Source organism: Strongylocentrotus purpuratus, unplaced genomic scaffold (assembly GCF_000002235.5).
Source record: "Strongylocentrotus purpuratus isolate Spur 01 unplaced genomic scaffold, Spur_5.0 spur5_scaffold_13, whole genome shotgun sequence".
Lineage (NCBI taxonomy): Eukaryota > Metazoa > Echinodermata > Echinoidea > Camarodonta > Strongylocentrotidae > Strongylocentrotus > Strongylocentrotus purpuratus.
Genome location: NW_022145598.1, coordinates 37,043,715 through 37,069,744, shown reverse-complemented (window position 1 = coordinate 37,069,744; position 26,030 = coordinate 37,043,715). Strand labels below are relative to the sequence as shown.

Sequence of the window (26,030 nt, the reverse complement as noted above, 5' to 3'; positions counted from 1 at the left end):
AAGGTAGACCAGGGTACAAAGACCAGGGCCATATTAATTTCATTACACAGATTGAAATAAGTACTTTACTTAGCATTTGACTTGACTTAGTAAATTGTCTTAACTTGTAAATTGTCTGAACTTGTATTTGTTCACATTTTACGCAGTTGACTTTAAGTTCACTTTTACTTGTCTGTTACATTTTTTTTTTTTTAATAGTTTTTCTATTTACATGTATATTTGATGATCTGTGGATTTTGTTCTCACTACATTGATTTGATTTGATTTGATTTGATATGTTTCTACCCTGTTTCCAACTCTTCATGATTATGTGGTTGTTTTTATCTGAATTGTTGCAGTATTTCATCCTGTGGAGTGCAGTCACTGTCACAGTGATAGTATGATGGGCTTCAGATATAAATGCCAGCGCTGTTCAAATTATCAGCTGTGTCAGAACTGTTTCTGGAGAGGATATACCTCAGGAAACCACTCCACTGATCATGAAATGAAAGAATATTCATCCTATGTACAGGTAAGCTAGCTCATGCAATATTCATATATTATCTATAAAGGCTTCCAAGTGGTACAATAAATCAGTGTATTCAATATCTTTAGCGAAGTACCCGGATGACTGACCAATATTGTTTTCGTATTGCTCAGTCATCCGGGAACTTTACCTTTCAAAATTACACACACAAACAAAGCCATATTCACTGAGGTAAGTCAAATTTTGTTATTTCGCTAGTCAGCCTGATAAAGATAATAATAATAATAGTATATGTCTTTGTTTTTGTGTAATACAAGAATATATTGCTGTCACTATGACAATATTAGACTCGTCACTGACTCGTTCAATATTGTCATAGCTCGAGCAATATATTCTTGTATCACACAAAAACAAAGCCATACAATACTATTATTATTATCTAATAATAATAATATTGTTCTCAGAGGGGACACCAGCGAAAGTGTTGTTGATTTCCGATAATCAAGCAATATTGTATCGACAGTTGGAGTTCCCAGATGACAGAGCAATACGAAAACAATATTGATCTGTCCTCCGGGGACTGCGCTAAAGATATCAAATACACTGATTTATTGTACCACTTGGAAGACTTATATAGATAATATTGTTAGATAGCATGGGATGGCAACAAAGATTTCTGTAAATTATATTGTACAAGTTTCAAAGCATATCTTGCCATATCATTCTGATGTTGCTTACTTGTTTGATACACAACCTTGTATGAGTGCATGTACACGTAGGTCATGTAGGACATATTACGTAAAGTAGTCGGTAATCAAGCAAAATTTATGTTTAAATTATTTTTCATACTTATATTTGTACGATTCATATATGTGTGACAGGATACCTCATGTAATTTTGAAAATCGGTCACACCTTATGATTCAAATGATTTTATTTCTCATGCAGAACATAATACAAATCAATAATTATATTACAAAAATATGCAATGAAAAAAAAAAATATATAATAGAAAAAGCACAAGAAAAGAGGAATTAACTAGAAGCAGAGCTTGTTGAAGTTTTAGTTCTACCAAACTTCATTAAAACTTGATTTGAATTTCAGAAATCTCCGGCAAAGAAGATGGGTAAAGCTCTGAAGAAGCCGTTCAAATCACCGTTAAAACAACCAAGAGTTCAACACTATCCAGAAGAACCTGAAAGACCTCTCGACCTATCTCACATTGTGTAAGTCAGTCCATCAACTTTTCAAATTAAAGGATTGGGTAACTTTGCTTCAGATTCTGAAACAAAATCCTGGATTTTGCTCATGTTGCAATCATAATTATAAACCTTTTAGGTTAGTCAAGAACCCCATGACTTTTACAAGCTGATAGCCTGTCTGGTTATCAAGATATTTATGATTGGAATTCAAAATCAAATTTTGCGTTTTCCTAACGGTTTTTATAACACTACCGTCTATTGGGGAAAATGAGTATGTTAAAACTGGTCACTCAAAGTTTTTTACTTTTTGAAGCACTTCTTGATCATTTTGAAGCGCAATTTGTTTAGGGCTTCAATATTACACCATATCACAGACACTGATAACACGGAGGGCCTCGCATCTCAGATTTAACATTGTTAAATGATGCCTTTAAAGTCTGCAACTCTAATATTTTTATATTATCTCTACATTGTACAAACACGTTGAACTGGAAGAATTGAGGGGAGGAAGAGTAGGGGTAGAAGGAGGATTCTGTGGATGAGTAGCTTAAAGAGTGGGATTTCTGAAAGTGGAATTGATCTCGGGGAGAATGAATTACTTCATAGAATATGGGACAGAGAGTTGTGGCATTCCATGGTCGCCTACGTCACAGGATATGGCACTTAAAGAAGAAGAAGAAGAATTGTACCAAAAAAAATCATGGATCTGAAATGGAGATACATGGACAGAAACTATAATTCAATTTTTTTCAATTGAATTCAAATGAACATTTATTTTATCTGTTCAATCAATACAATTTATACGTAGGAATATAAATATAATTGTTATTTCATCTGTAGGCCGCCTTCCCCCATCACCATATTGACGTATGATAGTCCAGACAGTACTAGGATACTACGCACAGAGGAGGACTTCAAGAAGTAAGTTATACGTCATCTCTATCATCCCTTTAGAATATGAACCTGCCTATAGTGCATACAGGTCTGCCAAATGTTCCTCCGATTTAATTGGAATATTCAAATTTTTCAAAATTCTGAATGAAGCCAAATTTGTCTTGTTTTACCATCTGCCGGTCAGGCCGTTAGATCGCCTATTCAATACACATGTACATGTATGCCTGCTAAGGGTACAGATTTCTTGTTTTCAAATGTTGGCAGGTATGATAGACTTGGTCACTGCTATAGAATCGTCTTGTGTGTTTTTTCCCCTCTTGAGTTGAAATGTTTTCTGTTGAGAATCAGAAGGTATTAAATCATAAGGCCTTTTAAATTCAGCTCATGTAAGGACCAAGAAACAAGACCTAGAATATCTTGCTTACTATGGCCACTTTCTTGTTTTCATCAAAAAAGCCTGACCCATTTTCAGGTAGTAACAAAAGAAATGGTAAGTCTTCAATGGCTTCCTATTAGTGGTGCAGTCCTGATAATTTCCTGATTTTTTCTCCAAAAATGGATAGTCCCTGAGATCGATGTCAATCCGGATTAAAATTGGGGGGGGGGGGGGGGGGGTTGAGGTGCTGTTTTTGCATGACTTGCTTGAATGCCTTGAGCAAACGCTCAGATTTTTCTTTTTTGTATTGAAATTGTCTTCTTTTTTTTTTAGTCACTTCAAGGTACATTGATATATTGGACAAATCATTTACATACCAGTGAAAATGAACATTTGATTACATAATGCATTGAACATATAATTGTTGTGCACTGGCAGATGACTGAACATCTACCATCTTAATTCCTCCCTTTGACAAATCTTGGATCATTATATTCCTTCAAATTTTATCAGGTCCATTCCAAATAAATTTGAAAAACATATTCTCCATTTTCGTTAAGAACCAGTATGGTAATAACAAAGATAAAAACATGTAATAATAATAATAGGCATTTGTATAGCGCCGTCTATCTAGACAATGCTATTCCGAGGCGCACAAGAAAAATAGAAAGAATGAGAAAGTTTGATATTCCAAAGGATTTGATAATCTAAATTTTTCAGAATAAAGTTAAATTTCTCATTTTCCACATGTTCGAAGTGACTTGTATTGATGATAATATTTCTTCTGCTTTTTTAACCTGCACAGAATATGAGCTGATACCAACATAAATACCAAGTATTTTAATAATATTAACAAAATTCAGGCTGTGTCGGAAACCAGTGTATTTCTGTCTTACTTAGGTTTATAGTTAGACTGGAACATTTCTCAAATTGTTGGATAATATCAAATAATGAGTTTAGAGATTTTACATCTGAACAAAAATAGCAAAAATCGTCTGCATACATAGACAGCTTTAATTCACTCGTACCTGCTACTATATCTACTCAATTTCTAATCCGTAATGCAAGTGTTTCTAGACAAATTATAAACATATAGGGAGAAAGGGGATCTCCCTGTCTTACTCCTCTTGTAATCGAAAAACATCCTGTAGATTTACCATTTTTTAAAACACAACCTTATATATTTTTATACAAAGATTTTACCCATTTCATTAAAGATGCTCCAAAACCAAACGAATGTAAACATTGAAACATGTAATCATGGTCTAAAGAATCAAACGCTTTCTTAAAATCTACTGAAGCAATGAATCCTGTTTTTTGTTCGGTACAAAGAAAATGGAAAACATCATTTACATTTTGGATAGCTTCTCCTATTGCCCTCCCACGTATAAAAGCATACTGATCGGTGTCAATTATTTCATCTAAAACTTGTATTATTCTATTCGCCAACACCTTTTAATATACTTTTGCATCCACATTCATTAACGATATTGGCCTGTAGCTCTCCAAAAAAACGTTTGTCTTTATTTGGCTTTCAAATTAAAGAGATAACACTTTGTTTGTGACTTTAATATAGAGAGCTCGACCTCCTGGTAAAAATAATTCAAACAAATAAGTAAGGGTTTCCTTACAATATCTCAGAGATAATATAGAATTCTTTTGACAGTCCGTCGTTCCCCGGTGACTTTCCGGAATGCATTTCCATTAGTACATGTACTTTCGTACATTCATGTTCAGTGAGAAGCCCTTCGCATGAAATGGACGATGTCTCGGAGAGTTTCCTCCGTCCTGTTTTCAAAAACAAATCTGCATTTTCATCTGTTGTGTTTACCTTTGTTTTGTATAAAGCTATCGATAGAAATTTTTAATACTTAGTAAAATTTCTTGTTCATCTTCAAAGATATCAGTTTCTTTTGAAAGTTTTCTGATAGTAGAATTTCCTTTTCGCTGTTTTTCCAGTGTAAGAAAATATTAATTACTTTTCCCCCCATATTCAATCAAATTTCCCTTGGATCGAATGATAATGCTTTCAATTACATGATCATAATATTTTTCAAGAGCCTTTTTAGCTTCTTGGTAGTTTCTAATTAGTTCAGAATTCATATGTAACTTTGATTCCAAAATTTGTACCTGTTTTTCTAACTTTATTCTTTCTGCTTTTAGCTCTCTAGCTTTGTGCTTACTATACTTCTGTGTGTATCTTCGGATTTTGTATTTCAGGTAATCCCACCTGACTCTGGGGTCAGAAATATTATTGTTTGTTTCAACCATAATTGGAATTCTTTACAGAGACTTGTACAATAGTTATCATCTTGATATAAATATGTATTGAATTTCCTGTATCTTTTCCCTGGAATTAAGTCAGTAAATTTCAAAACTAATATCAACACTGAACAGTTGCAACAGAAGGTACATAAGTTATATTTGATACATTATCTTGAGAATCCTAAGGAATAAACCAGTAGTCTAGTCTACTTTGAATAGAACAATCCGTTTTTCTTCAAGAATATTGTTTCTTTTGAGGGTTAAGAAAACGCCATGTATCACATAGGTTGAAATCATTCAGTAACATAACAAGGTTGTCTCTACTAACATGTGAGTAGGACGTACTGCTTGAACTATTCATTCTATCTACCTTTGGATCTATAGCCACATTGAAATCTCCTCCTGTTTAATATGATGTCCTAGGGCTCTTTAATATTTTCCCATATATGTCTCAATTCAGACCAAAACTTTACCTGCTCCTGGTAATTGTTTGGAGCATTAATATTCCTTTAAGAACATCTTTCCCATTATTCCTACACTCATTACAATATATCTTCCTTCTTTATCTATGATTGTATTTGAATCTTGTAATCTAACCCTCTCTAAAACTGATTATGACCCCACGGCTATTATTCATCCCATGACTAAAATAAACATTACCTTTTATTTGGTGCTTTCAAAAAACTTCTTTATCTACCGTACTACCGGTATGTGTTTCTTTCAAGTACGGTATGTTATATCGACATTTTTATCATATAAAAACTTGAAAATCTTTTTCCTTTTTGTATACTTTCTCATTCCACGTACATTTATGCTTAATAATCGAATGTTCCTAGTCATGTATTAAGGTAAAGTTCTGCAACATCCAGTCCAAAGTATCATTGTTCTTTTTCTTTTTATGTTTGTTGTTGGCCTTTCGTTTCCTTTTTCTGCTTTCTCTTTCGTTGGTTGAGGATTTCGCAAATTCCGGAGATTCCGGCATTACTTCTGATTCACTATTGCTGGTATCTATCTCTTCTGAACCATCTTCCTCTACTCTTTTCTTGAAGAAATCCGTGATTTTGGTTGCGATTTGGTAGAAGCTCTGGTATAGGCCTGCTCTATGTCGGGTGCTTTGTGACAATTTTCTGCTATACTCTTACTAGGCGCTTGGAGGGTGGGCGTGACGGGGGGGCGTTTCGTAAGGTGTATGAAATCGTCATCGTATTGCTTGTTTTCACTGAACTTCAATTCGAGTGACATTGCTCGCTTTTCTCCTGGGCCCTGTGATTGAGCTGTAACATTCCTGTCTTTGCGTTGTACAGCTGATTCACTCGGCGTGCTCGGTAACCTAGCTACCTCGCTTCCAGCTGTGGAGGGGCATGCGTATTGCATATGCCCTACTTGTCAACAAACCCGGCATACCTTTTCATTCGTGCAATGCGACTTGTGATAGCCATCCTGAAAGCATTATGAGCAAATGGGGACCTGTGACGCATTCTCTTGCCCAAAATGAAAAACTCTTAACTCTGAAGGTATGGAACCTCATAAATCTTGGGAGGGGTCGATTTGGGAGATCTACAAACACCACTCTTTCCCCTGCCATACACTGTGTTAGTTTACCATCGACTCTCAGCTTCTGAACCTACAATGGCCCGTGTACAGGGTGTACCTTGCATTTCTTGTTTTCCAACTCCCCAAGAATGATACTTTCATGTACCGATAGTGGAATGTCTTTGATTAGTATCCGAGTCGCATTCTCATTATCGTATGTTACAAACTAAGGGATTTCTATCAAAAACTTGCACCACAGAGCCCCGAATTTCAAGGCCTTGAGTTATAAGTTTGATCCTATTAGCTTTGGTATCTAGCCCTCCGATCTGTTGAATGCCGGCTATATCCTTATAACGCACAGCTGTACCTAAGGCCTTGAACATAACTTCGGGTTTGAGGCGCCCCGCCCATTTAATATCGTCATGCTTTATGAACATGGGCTTACCTCGATTGGTATCTGCTACTGGCGCCGCAGCTCTGGCGTAAGCATCTTGCTTTCCGTGATCTCTTGTTGCCATCTTTCTCACCGCTTTACAACGGTTGTAAATTCTCCTTTCCTAGAGTTTCTCCTTCATTAACGTCCAAAATATGGTGTCAACATCACTGATGATCCCCAACTGATATATCCAATGTAAAGTTAATTCTTTATCTAATTTATAAACTGTAGAATTTCTTCTGTTTTCTGAGAGCTACTAATAAGTAAATTGTAACACTTGAAGTGACGTGTTCTATACTCGGATTTCTAAAACTTTTCTTTTGTAAACTCTCACTATGACCCCTGGGGGGTGTTTCACAAAGATCCTAAGTGGAACTTATCACTAAGTTGGACTCAAAAATTATGGACAGCCATTGGAGCCTTTAAATTAAATATATTCAATAGCAGAAATTCAAGTATTTTAGACTTTTTATAAATTCCACATCCAGAACATGAAATCTCCTTGATGATAGAAAATATGAATGATTTGAATGAACATTTTATGCCTTTCAAAATAACTTATTCAAAATATTTTCAAAGATGCAAACGGCTTTCCATAATTTTTAAGTCCAACTTAGTGATAAGTTCCACTTAGGATCTTTGTGAAACACCCCCCAGATGGTGGAAAGCACTACTAATGGGTGAGCTACTCGAAGAAAGCTACTTTATATAGACTTCCATATGGTGATGTTGTCATGTTCATTGTGATATTTAAGTGGAACGAAATGAAATTGTCTTTTATTATGTAAAATGTAACATTCAAGCTGTAACTTCCTTCTTCTTATCTTCTCTCTCTTCTTCTCTTCCTGTAACTGTCTTAACCTTGTGCTATCTTGTTCTTTCCTCTGTCCTCTGTTGTTGTAAATGTATGTACTATGTTTTGTATATAAAATAAGTTTGTACCGGGGTATCTTGTTTATGCTAAGTATTTATTTGGGGATCATTCTCATCAAGCCAATTTTGGCTTTCATGATTCCCCACTTGCTTATATCTTATGTTGATAATGAACGAACATGCATGTACTTTTGATGTTTTTTAAAAGAGAGTGAAATAAAGAAAAGAAATAAATAAATGAAATAAATTATGTCTTTTTGTTTACAGGATGAACAACAGTCTTGACAGCGCCAGGTTAGATGATGAACATAGACTCATAGCAAGGTATGCTGCAAGGCTTGCCAACGCCTCAGCTAATCCGGTAAGTTGATCATAACAAATGGTGGGGGGGGGGGGGGGGGGGAACAAGAATTCAAGGGAAGCAAGTATACATGTATACATGTAACCTGCACAAATGTAACAAACATACATGTAACCGGTACAAATGTAACGAACATACATATAACTGGTACAAATGTAACAAACATACATGTAACCTGTACAAATGTAACGAACATACATGTAACATGTACAAATGTAACAAACATACATGTACAAATGTAACGAACATATATGTAACATGCACAAATGTAACATAAACACATGCAATGTGTATACTTGTCCAGGAAAGTAAGCATCAAGGAGTGCCTTAAAGCCCCACTGCACTACTTATCACTATTTGCGCCCTCTATATAGCAAACAATGCCTAATCGGTGCCTGTTGGTCCCCCATGATCCCCTTTTTCTTATGTTAATTGAGAGCTGATTTGATGAGATAACCACCTGTCAGTGACCTTGCAAGGAGGTCTAATCCCCCTGGCCAAACTAGTGCAGATAGGCTTTAAACTCTGTTATTAAGGATTGGTGTCTATCCTTACCACACTTGTTCAGTTTCAAACTTTGACTTCCCAGTTTTAAAACAATAGCTCTATCCACCCTGCCTCACGATTTAAATATCCCATTCACTGAACACATGTAGGTTGTTATGGTTTAAATGCTAATTTTTTTACATTACCTCCATGTAGATATGAAATAGTATTTTCATGGCACAGTCAAACCTGTCTATAGCCACCACCCAAGGGAAACACAAAAGTGGCCTTTGTAGACAGGTTCCTTAATTACATGTTTCAATGAGAAACCGTTTTCAAGGGAAACAAAAATTGTGGACTTTGTAGACAGGTGGTTACTTAAGCAGGTTTGACTGTATAAACCCTTTACAATACCATCATGCTTATCATTACTTTTTTTGAAAGGCCCTATACAATATCAAAGTACCGAATAGTCCATTTTAGATGCTGCTTGTAAGTGTCGACTTGCATGGTGATGTACATATACAGTAGGCTTGCGGGTGCACCATGTGAGAGAGAGATTATGATATACCTTGTTTATTACAAACATGCTGATAAATATATATATTTTCTGATATACCCTGTAGAACTCTGGTCCTGAACTTCCTCCTGGCTTGGATGCTAACAGAGAACAGAGAGAGCTCATCATGCAGCTAGAATCCAAGAACAGGTTAGTAGTCCCATCTACTCAAATACATGTAGTCCTTTATGATGCCATTAGAGAACAGAGAGAGCTCATCATGCAGCTAGAATCCAAGAACAGGTTAGTAGTCCCATCTGCTCAAATACATGTAGTCCTTTATGATGCCAATAGAGAACAGAGAGAGCTCATCATGCAGCTAGAATCCAAGAACAGGTTAGTAGTCCCATCTACTCAAATACATGTAGTCCTTTATGATGCTCATAGAGAACAGAGAGAGCTCATCATGCAGCTAGAATCCAAGAACAGGTTAGTAGTCCCATCTACTCAAATACATGTAGTCCTTTATGATGCCAATAGAGAACAGAGAGAGCTCATCATGCAGCTAGAATCCAAGAACAGGTTAGTAGTCCCATCTGCTCAAATACATGTAGTCCTTTATGATGCTCATAGAGAACAGAGAGAGCTCATCATGCAGCTAGAATCCAAGAACAGGTTAGTAGTCCCATCTACTCAAATACATGTAGTCCTTTATGATGCCAATAGAGAACAGAGAGAGCTCATCATGCAGCTAGAATCCAAGAACAGGTTAGTAGTCCCATCTAGTCAAATACATGTAGTCCTTTATGATGCTAAGAACAATGTGGTCCCATCTATTCAAATGCATGTAATCAATTCCAATGATAAAATATTGACCTCATATATATAAGCCTTGGGTCTTATCATGTATACTGAATCTTAAACTTGTGTAAGATCTTGGCCCCGTCTTACAAAGAATTGATATCAATTGCAACTTATTTGCAATTGATATCAATTGCAAGTATGTAGGAATTGCAAGTATGTAGGCCTACTTAAGAGATAGGAGATCGCAAAGTTGCGATTGATCGGAGGACTTACGATTGATTTGGATCAATGGTAACTCTTTGTAAGACGGGGCCCTGGTCAAAGACTCAATCTTATTGAAGTTGATATTAGATGGGTTTAAGCACAGTTGTTCAACACACGTACCAATAAGAAATTTGCTTGATCATACATTTAATCATCTCAATATCTGTGATCACAAATTTTCATTTTCTGCAGAGAGATAATGCGAGAAATCCAGCGATTACGACAGGAGCACGATGAAGCTGTGAGGTCGTCGCACTCTCAACGTAACCCAACTCTCCTTGCTGAGCTACGACTCCTGAGACAACGCAAAGATGAACTAGAACTCAGAATGGCAGCTCTACAGGAGAGTAGGAGAGAGCTTATGGTACAGCTAGAAGGACTCATGAAACTACTTAAGGTAAAGATAATGTATGTAATAACATTAGAAACACTCAGAACTATAGAACTCAGAATGGCAGCTCTACAGGAGAGTAGGAGAGAGCTTATGGTACAACTAGAAGGACTTATGAAACTACTTAAGGTGAAGATAATGTATGCAATAACATTAGAAGGACTTATGAAACTACTTAAGGTAAAGATCATGTATGTAATAATATAATCCAATCCAAAAGATATTTGATATAGCGCCTTTTCCTTGCAGTTACAAAGCACTGCACACATGCTCCACAATGTTTGGGCCACTTAAAAACAAAAGTTAGACACTTCTCATATATCAGTCAAGTATATGTAGGCTGGTAATAAAGTAATTTCTAGCAGAATAGATGTGACTTGAGTAGTTTCTTGACAATAACATCAGAAACATTCAACCAATCTTGTAGCCCTGATGTAGGAATGGAAGATGGGAGTGGTAATGTACAGAGAAAGTGCTTGTGTTTTGTTCCTATTTCCATCCCATTTTCCAGCATTGGGAGGGTAACTTTGTAGTTCTTTCTTAACCAAAACACTGTATCGTCCACTTTGATTTAAAAATATTTTTTTAAAGACAACCTCATGTTACAACTAGAACAGACTATCAGACTTCTTCATGATGTTGCCTTCTATATAATAATAATAATAATAATAGGTTCTTGTATAGTGCTCACGTCAGTCAGATTTGACCCTCCTGGAGCTCCTGATTATTACCCTGGCTTTAGCACGGCTGCCATACGGCGCTCTAGCATTTCAGGAATAGATTCCTACCAGGTACCATATGGGTGGAGTGTGGAAAATGTAGATCAAAAGGACATTAGTGTGGCAGCTGGACTGAATTTCTATTATTATTCACGTAAGAATGTAGATGGTTACCTATGTATTTGTATCGTTGCATTGTATCTTAGAACCATGGCTCTCCTAGGAACAGCCCCAACCACAGCCCCAGGCCTAACCAGCCTCTTACCCCAGGCTCTTCCACACAGCCTTCCAGGGCAGCTACCACTACAGACACTGTAAGGAATGGTGAGCAAACTGGAGGAACAACTGGATCAAGGAGTCTACGGAATGATTTACTTGTAGCAGCAGACTCAGTTACTAATGCTATGTCATCACTGGTCAGAGAACTCAATTCAGGTATGACAATCAGGTTTATTTATCATCCTCTCCTTATGAATATCATAATAAAAACAATGTATCATCCGCTGAGAGCTAATAATAATAATAATTATGATACTCAGCTTTTATAAAGCGTGAATTACAATTAAGTCTCTAAGCGCTATTTCTTATGTTATTTGAGAGCTGATTTGATGAGATAACCACCTGTCAGTGACCATGCTGGGTGGTCTAATACCTCCTGGCCAAACTAGTACAGATGGGCTTTAATTAATGATACTACTTCTCTGCATGCAGTAATTGTGAGAATGTATTATTATATGATTGATTCTATTCTTTCCTTTCCTAGAGGATGACCAGAACGATGATGATGATGAAGAGGAAGGAAACCCTTTGAATACAAGCAATGGTAAGTAACCTCCAATGAGCTGCACAATCCGACCTTATCACGGCATGCTTTGTTTACGTTATTGGTTGTGCGTGTGTTTGTAAAACAGGCTCTCATTTATTTAGGAGCCTAGAATTTAAAACAAAGATTCTTTTCTGAATCACCAGACAATTGTCAATTACTGTAATTTGCGAAAGATTAGTTGTTTTCTCTTCAAATATGTATTTTTTTTTATGTAGAGCTATGTTTTCCACTGGAAGTCACAAATTTCAATTTGAGATTTTCTTCTGATTTCATAATTAAGCAAAACTTTTCTTTTGGAATTGATGCACATTGTGGTCAACTATTGATAGCAAAGACAACTCTTCACCTTGTATTGTGGTTCTTTATTTTCCCAGATGGTGCAATCCTTGTAGTAGAGGGGAAGAATGCTTCGGGTGAGCCCATTCTGATCAGAGGGAGAAAACCGAACGGTAGAAACAGAGGGATGTCTGATCAAGATTTTATTGCTGAGCTGACTGCCAGGAAAGAAGGAAGAGCAAGAACTCATCCTGATGGGTAGGAATATAAATGCATGGGGTTGACAGGCGTGATAATTGCCCGATTTAAATTGGTTTCCAAATTAAAAAAAAAAAAAACAGATTTTTTTTCCCAGATTTTTTTTTTTTCTTCCCGTTTTTTTTTTATCCCTGATTTTTTTGTGTGGATACGATTTGATTTTCAGTTGTACTCAATGGATGAACATGTTATGCTGCGCATGTAATTAAGACATTAGAGTACATGTGTTCAGTATGAGGGACTAGGCAAAGTATTCCTTGCACCTGTCTGTTCTTTACTTGCTGTATTGTTCATTGTAATTAGTATTCTAGCTCGTATTTGACCATTAATTAGGGTGTGGACGAAGTTGAGATTACTAAAGTTCCCAAATTCTAAGGTTACTTTTAGAGAAAGAAATGCTTGTCTTTCTTGAAAGGGTTCATGAATAGTAAAGTCAGGTATCATATAGTACACGTGAGAATTGTGCCAAGATAAGATAATGTATGATTGAACATTTGTCTCTCAAAATCTCTTTGTGAAATTTATTTTGTAAACTTAGTGGAACTATAAGGGTTAAACATATAGTTGTTCGCCATATGATATTATCACCTAAACTCATATCCTTTAGGTTGACAAGCAATTTAGCATCGAATGATCTTAAGAATCTGGGAGGATTATAAGGCATCATCAAATTAATGTTGTACTCTGGGGCAGATCCATGTACACAGTAAAAAACAAGCAATACAAATTTAAATACAATACGAGATACAACAGGTAACCAATGTAGTGAAGACAAAACAGGAGTAATGAACTGACTATACACGCTTGTATGTTTGTTGTTCCTGTGTTAGATATGGTCATACTGACTATACACACTTGTATGTTTGTTGTTCCTGTGTTAGATATGGTCATACGGATGAAGGTGAATCCTACGGAAGAACTGATGATGAGAGTTATGTAGCCACCACAGACGATGCCGACTCCTATGTGAGGACAGATGAAGAGCTTAATATGAGAACCGATGATGAGTTCCAACGATCGGTAACAGATGATGAACTCAGGGAATCAACAAGGGTATGTACATATACAGGAAAGCACCAGCAATATAGATATTAGTTTCCATATTGTTTGTTCTTGGTGGAACAACTTAAAATATTATAATCATGCAACGTTTTTTTAACGAAGCAAAACAAAACAATCAAACCATTCTTTTATTGCGTGATTCTACAAAAGTAATGTTTACATGTAACATCAGGCCTTAAATTAATCGACGGCCATCGACGGCCAGGCCGTCGATGCCCCTATGACTGGCCGCGGTGCCCTCCCCAAAAAAGATATATTCACGACCAAAAAGGCCGTGCCCTTTTTTTCAAACTGGCCGACGTGCCTTTTTTTCCAACTGGACGTGCCCTTTTTATTTTAAATTTGCGCACATAAAACCACCAATTGCGCCCATAATCATCTAAAACTAGACGGCAAGGCGCAAGTGTTTTCCGTGAAAATGCGCCCATAAATTATTAGAACAGTAAAAATACACGAATCACGAACAGTTTGCCGCCCACGAGCTCTCTTCTAGCTTCGTATTTAGTGCTTTAATAAGGCGCAAGTGCCGTGAAAATGCGCCCTTTGTTATTATATAGGCAATGCGCTAGCGCACGTACGTACGTTCATATTATGCGATCGCATGATATGCATATGGTGCATGCTGTTGACGCACGTACGTACAAATCGAAGGCCAGGATCAAGAAAACAAATCGTCAAATGGAGAAATAAACAAGCATTCAAATAGTCATTAGAGATCTGTCGAGGTTTGTTTGTAGGCCTAGTTTATTATTTTATCTCAAATAGAATTTAGAATTATCTTATTAATAAGTTAAGAACACCTACGATGTTCTCGATCGTAGTTAGACTACTCTCATTTTGCCACCAGCCGACCTCGCTTCAAAAAGCTACCCCGCCAGCTTCCCAAGACGAACGTTTCGAGTCCCGGTAAAATTCCGAGGGTGCATCGGTTTCGCTGGCAAACTTCCAGTCCGACAGCTTCCCACCAAAAGTGGCGAGAGTGTGTGTGCGAGGAACGATTTTGGTTTCGTGAATGCACGTTACGCAACTGAGCTGAGCGTGTCACTTTCAGCTGTCGAATGTCTATAAGGACATTTTTACATCTTATTTCATTAGTTAGGCCTATGTAGACCTTTCTATACAACAGTTAAAAAGATAATTTCTTCAAATTTGCTCCTACTACCGAGAGAGTGGCGGAAGGTTTGTGTATGAGGTGCGATTTTGATTTGGAATACCCGGCCCAGTAAACTTGCCAATTAAGTCCTTCTGACTTTCGATGTTTGTGAAATTGACAATTTATTTATTCATTTGCTCATCAATATTTTTAGTTACTTTAAAATACTGTTTAATGTGCAAGTTTGATGTTCTTAATCAATCTTTCCTGTTCATATTGTTAAGATTAAAAAGTTATTAAATTGATCGTTCGATCTATTCACATTATGAAATTAACATTTGTAGACTCTCTTTGAACTTATGATTAGATAAGCGGCCTATCTGTTTTTGGAAAATTGCCCCTTGCTCTGGTAAATTCCCGTGGCAAAGGGCAACTTAAAAAAAAAATTGCCCCTCGCTCCTGGCTGCTAAATCTAAGGCTTGCGGGCCGCCGCCTTGTTTGCAGGCGCGTAGCCAGAGTTTGGTGTTTGGGGGGGCACATACATGTAATCGATCGAGGTCAAAAAAAGGGGTCTACAAAATTTCAACCCCCCGTGGCTACGCGCCTGCTTGTTTGTATGTACCGTAGACCTCTATACATTCTGTGAAGAAGCTGGTGCTAAAAGTCATGGGAAATTGATCCTGCACAAGTTTCATAAAATACACATGACATCTAACAAAAATAGAATCAATTTTTTTGGCCTCATACTCGATGCCCTTTTTGTAAAATATTTTGGCCTCGATGCCCTTTTTGTAAAAATATTTTGGCCTTGGTGCCCTTAAAAATATGAGTTACTCGAGGCCAAACTGGCCTTGCCCTAAAAATGACGAAATTTAAGGCCTGCATGTACCTCTGCTAGTACCATACATCTACGTGAAATTGGATGCACAATTCCAGTAAGATTTCCACTTTTAGATCAGGGGGTGTTTCACAAAGACCCTAAGTTGAACTTAGACCCTAAGTTGAACTTATCTCTAAGTTGGACTTAAAAATTATGGAAAGCCATTAGCATCTATGAAAATGTTTTGTACAAATTATTTTAAAAGGCATAAAATGTTGATTCAAATCATTCATATCTTCTATTATCAAGGAGATTTCATGTTCTTGATGTGGAGTTTATAAAAAGTCTAAAACACTTGAATTTTCGCTTTTGAATATATTTTATTTTAAGGCTACAAATGGCTCTCCATAATTTTTAAGTCCAAGTTAGAGTTCAGTTCGACTTAAGATCTTTGTGAAACACCCCCCAGTTGTAGCTTTGTGGAACTGCTACTATTTGTTTCTCTCTTCTCTCCAGCTAGATGTAAGCCAAGGACCCCCTGACCGTAATAGTTTGACCAGGACCACGACAGATGAGGAGGGTAAGAGAGGAACAGATGAGGAGAACAGCCATAAGGACAATGTGCGCCGCTGGATCAACAGATAAATCGAGATTCAAGGTGTGCTTATGTACATGTATGCTCCCTTGCTCTATTAATTTAATACCAAACAAACTCATCAACTTGTGATTAGTGACCAACAGAGGAGAGTGAACCTTGAAACCAGTTGAAACCTGTTGAAACCTGTTGAAGACCTGTGGAACCCGATCAAAAGCCAGCGATGAGTTGGAACCAGTGGATTCCAGTGGCAAAATGTTTATACCAATGGAAATCGGATGAAAGCAGTTTGCAACCAGCTGAAACGAGCAGAAACCAGTTGAAACCAGTTATAAGGAGTATGGTGATGGGATAAGGTCAAAAGTAAACTGCAGAAGTAAGAAGCAGGACATTAAAGTCTTCTTGTCATTCAGCCGATGCAACAAGTAAACCATCATTAGCAACATTTAATAGCTAAAAATCACAAGCTGGTGGAACAATTTGCGTGTCTGTAGTGTAATAAGACATACTTTACCAATCCGATGCACATTTTCATTTTTATATATGAATAATGATGTACATGTACTGTATACTGCTTTTGGCTGATAAAAAGATCTTTAAATTCCATTACCCGGTACTTGGGATATGTATGGACATTCATAGAAGAGGTTAAAAATTGTGTCCTGTAATTTGATTGATAATAGAATTCAACAGAGTATTCATCATGATATCGTTGTAGAGAGACAAAGAGAGAGAGAGAGAGAGAGAGAGAGAGAGAGAGACAGAGAGAAAGAGAGAGAGAGAGAGAGAGAGAGAGAGAGAGAGAGAATGGAAGAGAGATAGAGACCAACAAACTAAAGAATGCGACCATAAAAAAAAATTAACCTGTCTAACTTACCTTCAAGAGATATTTTTCTATCCTTCAATTATTTAAAATCAAGTTTTAATTGTATTCAGCATTAACTCTGCAAGATACTTCTCTGAAAGACATAACTTATAATCATAAGAAACTCTGTAGATACTTGACTAGAAGATCATATTTTGTATTACATGTATTAGAATTACATTATATCTGTATCATTATGTTTATGTAATTGTTCCATTTTTTCTATGTTAGTTTTCAGAGTGTGCTTTTTCTGTGGGTCAAGAGGAAGCTACTCATTGTTTATAGATGTGTGTTTGTATGTAGTATAGTATACATAGATTAGGAAAAATATCATGTCCTTTTCTCCCTGGCATTATCAGCTATTTATATTCTGTACATGTATCATTGTTTACACTTATTTCTGCTCTGCTGTGCTTTCTTACTTTGTATTTCAGTCACTTCCAGGGCCAAAAGGGATGGATGATTTTTTTTTCAACGGAATTGGTACAAACAAATATTTCCTTTACAATTTAAATATTTGAGATATGTGTACAGATGCTTTAGCCTCTTGGACAGAAATTTAGTAAACTGTATTTCTACTTTTCTGGTGCAAGTATCACCAACTTAAGATTAAATTTCTTGTGTTGATAAAGTACTACCAACTAGAGATTAATTGTCCTGTGTTGATAAAGTATCACCAACTTGAGATTAAATGTCCTGTTTTTGGAAAGTATCACAGACTATAGATTAGGTTGTGTCATCTTGATTATGTTAATGTGCCAAATATATAATCAGTCCATGAGACTTTAAGACCAATGTACTACTTAATTTACCGTAGAGCAGGGTATATATAACCAGCTGCTGGCAAGTACTCCTCCACTGCCTCTTTCTATCTACATGTATAGTAGTCAAAAGAAGCATTTACATCATAATCTAAGTTGGCTTGAAAGTGGGGGAAAAATGCACAAGAATTGAGAGACAATTATGAGTTTTAGAAATCCTTTCCGGCACTTTCCATCCACATGATCGCAGCTGCCATTGAAAGCATTATTTATTTCATCCCTCGTACTAACTTATTGTATCAAAATAAATTTTTAGCTTATATTCATGGATGTACATGCACATGTATGTAGTGTTTGTACAGTTAGGTCAAGAATGTACCCGTAATCATTGTTTGTTTTTTTAATTAGGTTTTTAAGTATTAAAAGCAGATTGTTTGTAATGTGAGTGAAGTTAGTCTGCAATGTTTATCATGTATTGTGTAGCTAATGAGGATCCTTATATACCCAAAATGTTGTTTGACCCATTATTAAAACCAGAAAACTCCTGCAACCTAGAACATTTATGGATTGTGTAAGACGATTATTAACTGCAGCAAGAAACATTTGAGAATTGCAAAAGTTCACTGTTGTATAAAGACAAAGGATTCATGAATACAAAAAGAAAATCTGTCTTTCCAGTGGACCAATAGAAAGAATCTTTATTGAAAAACACAAATATGTTTACACACATACAGGAATGGGAATTACTCTTGGCTTACCGGTATATAAGTAGAAAAATTAAAACCAGTGGACTTATTTTTAAATAAATTATATATATATATATAATAATAATAATAATAGGCATTTCTATAGCGCTGTCTATCTAGATATTCTATTCCGAGTCGCATTTATTATTACTCCAGCTTTAGCCTAGCTGCCATTACAGCGCTCCATCATTTCAAAGAATTCCTGCCAGGTACCCATTTACATCACCTGGGTTGAGTGTGGCAAATGTAGATCAATGTCTTGCCAAAGGACATTAGTGCCGTGGCGGGACTCGAACCGCTGACCTTGTGATCCACAGTCCGGGGACGTATCCACTCGACCACGACACCTCTATCTATCAATCCTTCCCTTGTGACAATACAACCATGGGCTGTCTTGTTTGTTTGTTATGGGTCTTTTTTTCTTGGAATAAAAATAAATGATTAAATTAGAAGGGATTTTTTGGAAAGTACTTTGCTCCTTTGAAGCAGACCTAACTAATTGACTTCTTGTTCAATTGCATCCGTTTTCAATGTTTTTATGAGACTGATGCATGTGTCAAGCATTGTTTTAGAAATGTAATTATTTGTTGTTGCAGAAATTATCAGTATTTTAAAGGAGGAACCGTTCATTACATGTTTTTAACAACTTGTGTTTGTTTGTCTACATGTATAACTACAGAGCAAGTGATTTTTGATATTTTTCATGAGCATAGTACTACATAATTATATGTACATCTCTTTATGGTATGTTTGTATTTACATTGGTTTGAAGAAATTGGCTGCCATATTACTTTTCCTTTTTTGTGGTGTGGAATTTGACAGTGAGTAATCATTTTGAAGTCTTTTCTTTTATCATAAATTACATGAATCTGCTTCATGTTCTGTTTAAATACGGTTGTACAGTATGCATTTTGAATTGTACAGGGTCCTGTTTATTTTTAAAAACGACAACTACTTAAATGCACTTTAAGAAGTCTTAAGATTGGCAGAGGCTGCAAGAACCACAAGCAAATTCAGTTAATTTTAACAGCCAGTATTTCAGTATGTTTTCATCTGTAATTAAGTGAGAGTTATTTTAGTACCGGTAGTCATTTGTATTGGTGTATCTTGCTACTTAAATTCATTTGAGGGGTTTACTATAAAGGTGGACAATTATGTGAATAAAGTTAGGTTTAACGTCAAGTAAATCACCACATATGAGGGGGAAAATTAACATTACACTGTCTTTAGTCGGTTGATGTAAATCCCATAGCAACAGTCAGGAATTGATGTATCATGTCGGAGAGAATTGTACAGCTTAAACATGTACAGTGTATGATGTAAATTATTTGTACAGATACATTCTAGCTGTGTCTTTGTGATACAGAGAGTGGATGAAGTATTATTATAGTGAGAAGACAATGATTGCATGTTCCATATGTGCCCTTGAACATATCTGTAATGAGATAGATTTAATGTTGTTGTGATTTTATAAAGCTTATCTGTACTAGCTTACAGGAGGGATTAGACCACCCTGCATGGTCACTGACAGGTGGTTATCTCATCAACTCAGCTCTCAGTTAACATAAGAAAAAGAGGATCATGGGGGACCAATGGTCACTGATTAGGCATTGTGTGTTATAGAGGGCGCAAGTAGCTACAAGTAGTGCAGTGGGCCTTTCATATTAGCTTTTGTTACCCAATTGTAAAAATTGCTAGCTATGTGTATTTTCTAGTGTGAAGGATCCTTTAGATCCTTATCAGCAGGTGATCAAAGTAAATGTATTTGAATAAGCTTATTTATTTACAAGTAACGATGAGTTTTACCTTGCTCATACATGAAGCCCAAATTGTTTGATTTTTTTGCTTTTGCGTGTGGATTGTAATATTTGAAACTGAACCCATACAAATCTGGCTACTTGTATTACGCATTATTTTATTCTCTACTGAAAGTATTAGGCTTGTCATTCTTAAAAACCATGACGACAGAAATGACAAAGAATGAGAATACACATGTATTACCCATCTCCTTACAAATTAGCCCCGTGAATGAGAATCATGAATTCAAACTCCTGGACAACAGTAGGAGATTATAATAATAATAATAATAATAATAATGATAATAATAATAGGCATTTCTATAGTGCCGTCTATCTAGAAAGTGTATTCCGAGGCGCATTTATTATTACCAGGGCTTGAGCCTAGCTGCCATTACAGCGCTCCAGCATTTCAAGGAGCAACATAAAGAGAATCAATCATAGTATTATTTGAATATTAAAAGTGATGATTATAAATGTTTGGAGGTTCAAAGGGATACTTGGGAATGGTAGTGGGGGAATGGCTCCCAGTCAGTATAGCTATTATTGCTATTTCCTTTTTGTGTAATTACCTGCGATTGTCAATGATACTTCATAGAATAGATTTGTATAGCTGTCTCTTTTATAATTTTTTAAAATTTGCTGCTGTTGGCCTTTCTAATGTATCTTGGTGTATGGGGTTGACAAAAGGCAAGTGGAAAAAAACAATGAAGTATTTTTTTTGTCTGCTATCTTGAATTTCATCAGCACAGGAGGCAATGTTTAGTAGTAATTGTGAAGGATCATTGTTTGTAGAGAATTCAATGGATTGTTTTGTAAATGATGTACAGTGATCCATGTCAGGAAAGTCTGTCATTTGATGTAGAATTTAAATATTGTATATTGAATATAACAAATTGAGAAGATAAAAAAAAATGACACAGCTATCCAAATAGATATACATTGAAAACACAACACTTTCCCTTTGTCTTATTTAGTGTCACTTTAAGTAAAGTTGGTCATACTCAGAGTTCTTCCCTCTTATCCACCCCCCCCCCCTCTCTAACTCACTCTCTCTCTCTCTCTCTCTCTCTCTCTCTAGATCTCTATCACCCTCTCTCTCTCTCTCTCTCTCTCTATATATATATATATATATATATATTTCTCTCTCTCTTTAGATTTCTCTCTATCTCTCTCTCTCTCTCTCTCTCTCTCTCTCTCTCTCTCGATCTATATATATATATATATATCCCTGTCCATTTTACACACATATCTGTGCTTCTCTTCTCCTCTTCTCCAGCCTCATCTTTTAATCTTAATTTTCGCTCTCCCTGTCTTTCTCAAAAATGTTCATGCTCCCTCTCCACCATCTTTAATGTGTATCTTCTTTTTAACCATCTTATCAATGTGTATCTGAGAAGAAAATGGAGAAAGCATGTTGTTACCTGCACAAGTTAGAGATCATGGGGGAGGGGTCTTCATTTATGATCTTGAAATCTGATTCTGACAGAAACCTGGAAACATCTATTCAGCGCCAGAAGGGCGTTACGTATATGAGTTAACACCCTTCTGGCTCCAAACAGACACATGCAATTACAGAAGCTCTTTAGCAATTTTTCAAATATACTTGACACTTTATTTTTAAATTCTTGATCAAATACATGTACAATATAGGATGTAACCAAGGAAAGAAGAAGAAGAAAAAAAAATCAATATTTTACTGAGGATATTCCTGGATTATGCTAAAAATAAACACGAGGTTCCCTCATAATCAGAGAATTTTTTCTTCATAAATTATGCCTGGCTTCATAGCTATCTACACATTGTCTGTTGCGAGTTATTCTCTAGGTATTGTGGTTCTAATTAAATCTTTTCACATGAACCTCAGTCTGAGTTGGTCATTCATCACATGACCCCTGCTCATGTTAAAGCCCCACTGTCCTACATGTAGCTACTTGCTCCCTCTATATAGAAAACTTGAATATTGCGCATCTTTTTCAAAAATCGGACCTACCGTTACTAAGTCACATGACCTTTTGTCTTTGCATGTCAGCCCGAAAATCATTCATTTTTCTGACTTGTGTACAAAACAAAAAGGAAAATATAATTTTTCCAAAAAAGAGATAAAACATTGGTTATTTAGTCTTGTTTATAGTTAAGTTGTTTATTTTCAGGGTCAAAATAGTTAAAATATAGTTAAAAATGAAATAAAACAACAAAAAATAAAATACACAAGTTAAAAAAACAATGAAATACATAGGAAATTATCAAGACAATTGATACCATGATAACCTTGCTCTTCCCAATTGTTTTGCTGTATTATTATCCTAAATGGTCTACATGTAGTGAAAACTAATCTTTAAATATGAAGAATATATGATTTATGGGTAAATTTGAATTTGTTTACCTTAACCCTATTTAGCCCGGGGGGGGGGCTTGAGAAGCCCCCCCCTCGACATTTTTCGCGATAATTTTTTAACGCAAGAAAATCTTGCACTGAAATTTTGTGACTTTTTTCATTCGAGTCTTGCGCATCTTTTGAAAGAAATTTTTCGAAAATCGGACCTACCATTACGAAGTCACGTGTCCTTTTGTCTTTGCATGTCAGCCCGAAAATCGCTCATTTTTGTGATTTGTGTACAAAACATATGTAAATCTCATTTTTCAAATAAAGAGATAAAACATTGGTTATTTGGTCTTGTTTATAGTTTAGGTGTTTATTTTTGGGTCAAAATAGTTGAATTATAGTTGGAAATGAAATAAAACAACAAAAACAATAAAATACATAACTTAAAAAAAACAAAGAAATACATAAGAAATTATCAAAACAATAGATAACATAAGGAATAACCCTGGTTTTTCAATTTTTTGTGTTGTATTATTATTCCAAATGGTCTAACAAATATATGTAGTGAGAAAGAATGCTTAAATATGAATAATGTCTGATTTATGGGCAAAAATGTGAATTTTATGACCTTATTTGCATAAATTACCATAAATATGCAAATGAGTGAATTTTTCAAAAAATTGAAATTACCATAGTATTCTATACACTTCACTTGACATGTATGCAAATTTTCGCGGCGATCGGGCGTTTCACGGCCGAGATCATAGGGGGGGGGCCTGAGAAGCCCCCCCTGGGCTATGCAGTTTCAAAATAGCCCGGGCTAAATAGGGTTAATGCATAAATTACCATAAATATGCAAATGAGTGAATTTTTCAAAAAAATTAAAATGACCTAAGTTTTCTATACACTTCATTTGACATACATGCACATTTTTGCGACGATCGGATGATTCACGGCCGAGATCACAGGGGGGGGGGGGGGGGGGGGGGGGGGCCTTAGAAGCCAGTTCATACACAAAATAATTTACTTTTTCTCTACTTATACAACTTGCAAATGGGTCAGATTTGCAGAGTTTAGTTCTGGTCGTGGGGTTTCAAAGTGATAAAAACTGGAAACAGGAAAATGTTGATTAAATAACAATTTACTGTGAAATTTTGGATCATCAAAAGTCTTGCTGAAATTTAGCTGCACTGTACATACACAGACATGTGTATACGAAAACATGTGACAGGAACATTGGATGCAAACATAATGAAACAATGCAGTTATATCTGCTGGTCATATGTCAAATATAAAAGCTAAAGAGTAATGCTTTTCACAGACTACCAAGATAGGAGAACTTTAAAAGTACCAATCCACAAAACACATTTTGTTCTTGATGTAAGGGCTACATGTACATGTCGCTATACCGTTTTCAGAATATCAGCTTTGAATATTACTTCTACCAAGGGATATTGCAGTTTACATACACTATCAGCAAACATAAAACGACTTGTTGCGTAGTCTAGGCAACGCACATGTACCTGGTGGCATAGAATAGGGTGCCCAAGGAAACCAAGTGCATCTTTGTTAGATTCCATGCACGCTCTATTCTATGGGGTTTATATCATAGATATATTGACTATGAGAGGCATCGCTATTTCTATAGGCTCAAGGGGATGTAACATCCTGCTATCACAACTCCAATTTTGACCAACCAGATGACTAGATTTATTCAACATACTAAAGAGAGGTTTATATTATCCTTTATATTCTTCACACCCATTGACCATAGAAATAACAGTTGATCGAGGTTGATTTCATACATTCTACAGGTAGCAATAAACACATTATTTTATCAGGTGATTGTTATAGTTTGACCTTTGACCCATTGAGGGGAACCATAGCATCTTAAATTTAGTGAATAATAGCAGTCAGTCAATGTTCATATGATAGCAAAATATTATTTACAACAATACATTCATCTTAATATATCATAATTCTTCACTGACAAGTTATATTTTGTTCTGTCCAAAGAATAACAAAGCGGAACAGATATATTACATGATTATACATGCATGTATTATGGCTAAGCAAATATCAGATGAAGGGAAACAATTGAGATTTAAAATCTGCCTCCAGAAATATCTTTCTGTGTTGAAAGGGCATAACATCAAATCTATTAGGTGGCATGCATATTTCTTAAGAACCGTCAGTCACAAAACCAAACCACATGGCTAATAACTTCTCTAATGGAAAGACTCAACAGATCTTGTAATCCTTCAACCTTGATCCCTGAAGCAGCTTTTCCAAGCTAAACTGTGATTTCCACAATCAAAATTCACTCTGACTCTGACTGCATTACTGTAAAGATGTGGATTCTCTATCTTCATCAGTGATTACTACATATCTTGTGTGGATTCTCCATCTTCACATGGATCCAAGCATTCCATTCATGTCGTTAATGGAGCAGGTTGTATTAAAGGCACAATACCTGATTGAAGCTGAAGCAAACTATCTTTGTTACATGAATAGAAAGAAATTCACGGGTGACATTCTACCTTCAAGGCCGTCTGTACTAGTTTGGCTTGGAGGGATTAGATCACCCAGCTAGGTCACTGACAGGTGGCTATTTCATCAACTCAGCTCTCAATTAACATAAGAGAAAGAGGATCATGGGGGACCAATAGTCACCGATTAGGCATTGTTTTCTATATAGAGGTAGGACAGTGGGGCTTTAAAACCAGTGGGTCATCAGCTTCCATGTGTAGAAGGTGATAATTTGCTGACACTAGACTTGGCCATAGGCCAATCAACAAACTCCCTCTCGTCTCTCGGAGAGTCTTTGGGTGATGAAAAGGTCAGATAATGACTCTACCGTAAGGGGGAAAGAGAGCATTACCTGTTGGTCATAAAACTGAAGGCTAATGCTGGTTATTGAGTGAACACCCAAACAGTGTCGAATTCTCCACGAGAGCCCACTTCTATCCATCTTTAAATCTAAGCCAAGTTCATTGTAGATTACAATCGAGGTTCAATATGACATCTGGCGAAGGTTT

At 36.1% G+C, this 26,030-nt stretch overlaps 1 protein-coding gene across 3 annotated transcripts in view; it reads left to right on the top strand.

The window, feature by feature from the left end:
* The window catches only part of LOC592642 (dystrobrevin beta), a 34,007-nt gene extending 13,928 nt beyond the window's left edge, over positions 1 to 20,079 (top strand). For 2 of the 3 annotated variants that reach the window (XM_030983478.1, XM_030983477.1), the window contains 11 exons: positions 339 to 511; positions 1,570 to 1,691; positions 2,508 to 2,588; positions 8,312 to 8,405; positions 9,518 to 9,600; positions 10,651 to 10,855; positions 11,775 to 12,003; positions 12,332 to 12,391; positions 12,769 to 12,928; positions 13,810 to 13,981; positions 16,420 to 20,079. In XM_030983478.1, the coding sequence (XP_030839338.1) occupies positions 339 to 511; positions 1,570 to 1,691; positions 2,508 to 2,588; positions 8,312 to 8,405; positions 9,518 to 9,600; positions 10,651 to 10,855; positions 11,775 to 12,003; positions 12,332 to 12,391; positions 12,769 to 12,928; positions 13,810 to 13,981; positions 16,420 to 16,548 (1,508 nt within the window). In that variant the 3' untranslated portion in view covers positions 16,549 to 20,079. The remainder of the gene's footprint in view (positions 1 to 338; positions 512 to 1,569; positions 1,692 to 2,507; positions 2,589 to 8,311; positions 8,406 to 9,517; positions 9,601 to 10,650; positions 10,856 to 11,774; positions 12,004 to 12,331; positions 12,392 to 12,768; positions 12,929 to 13,809; positions 13,982 to 16,419) is intronic. The other variant, XM_030983479.1, reaches the window with a different exon arrangement.
* Positions 20,080 to 26,030: the final 5,951 nt, after the last annotated feature.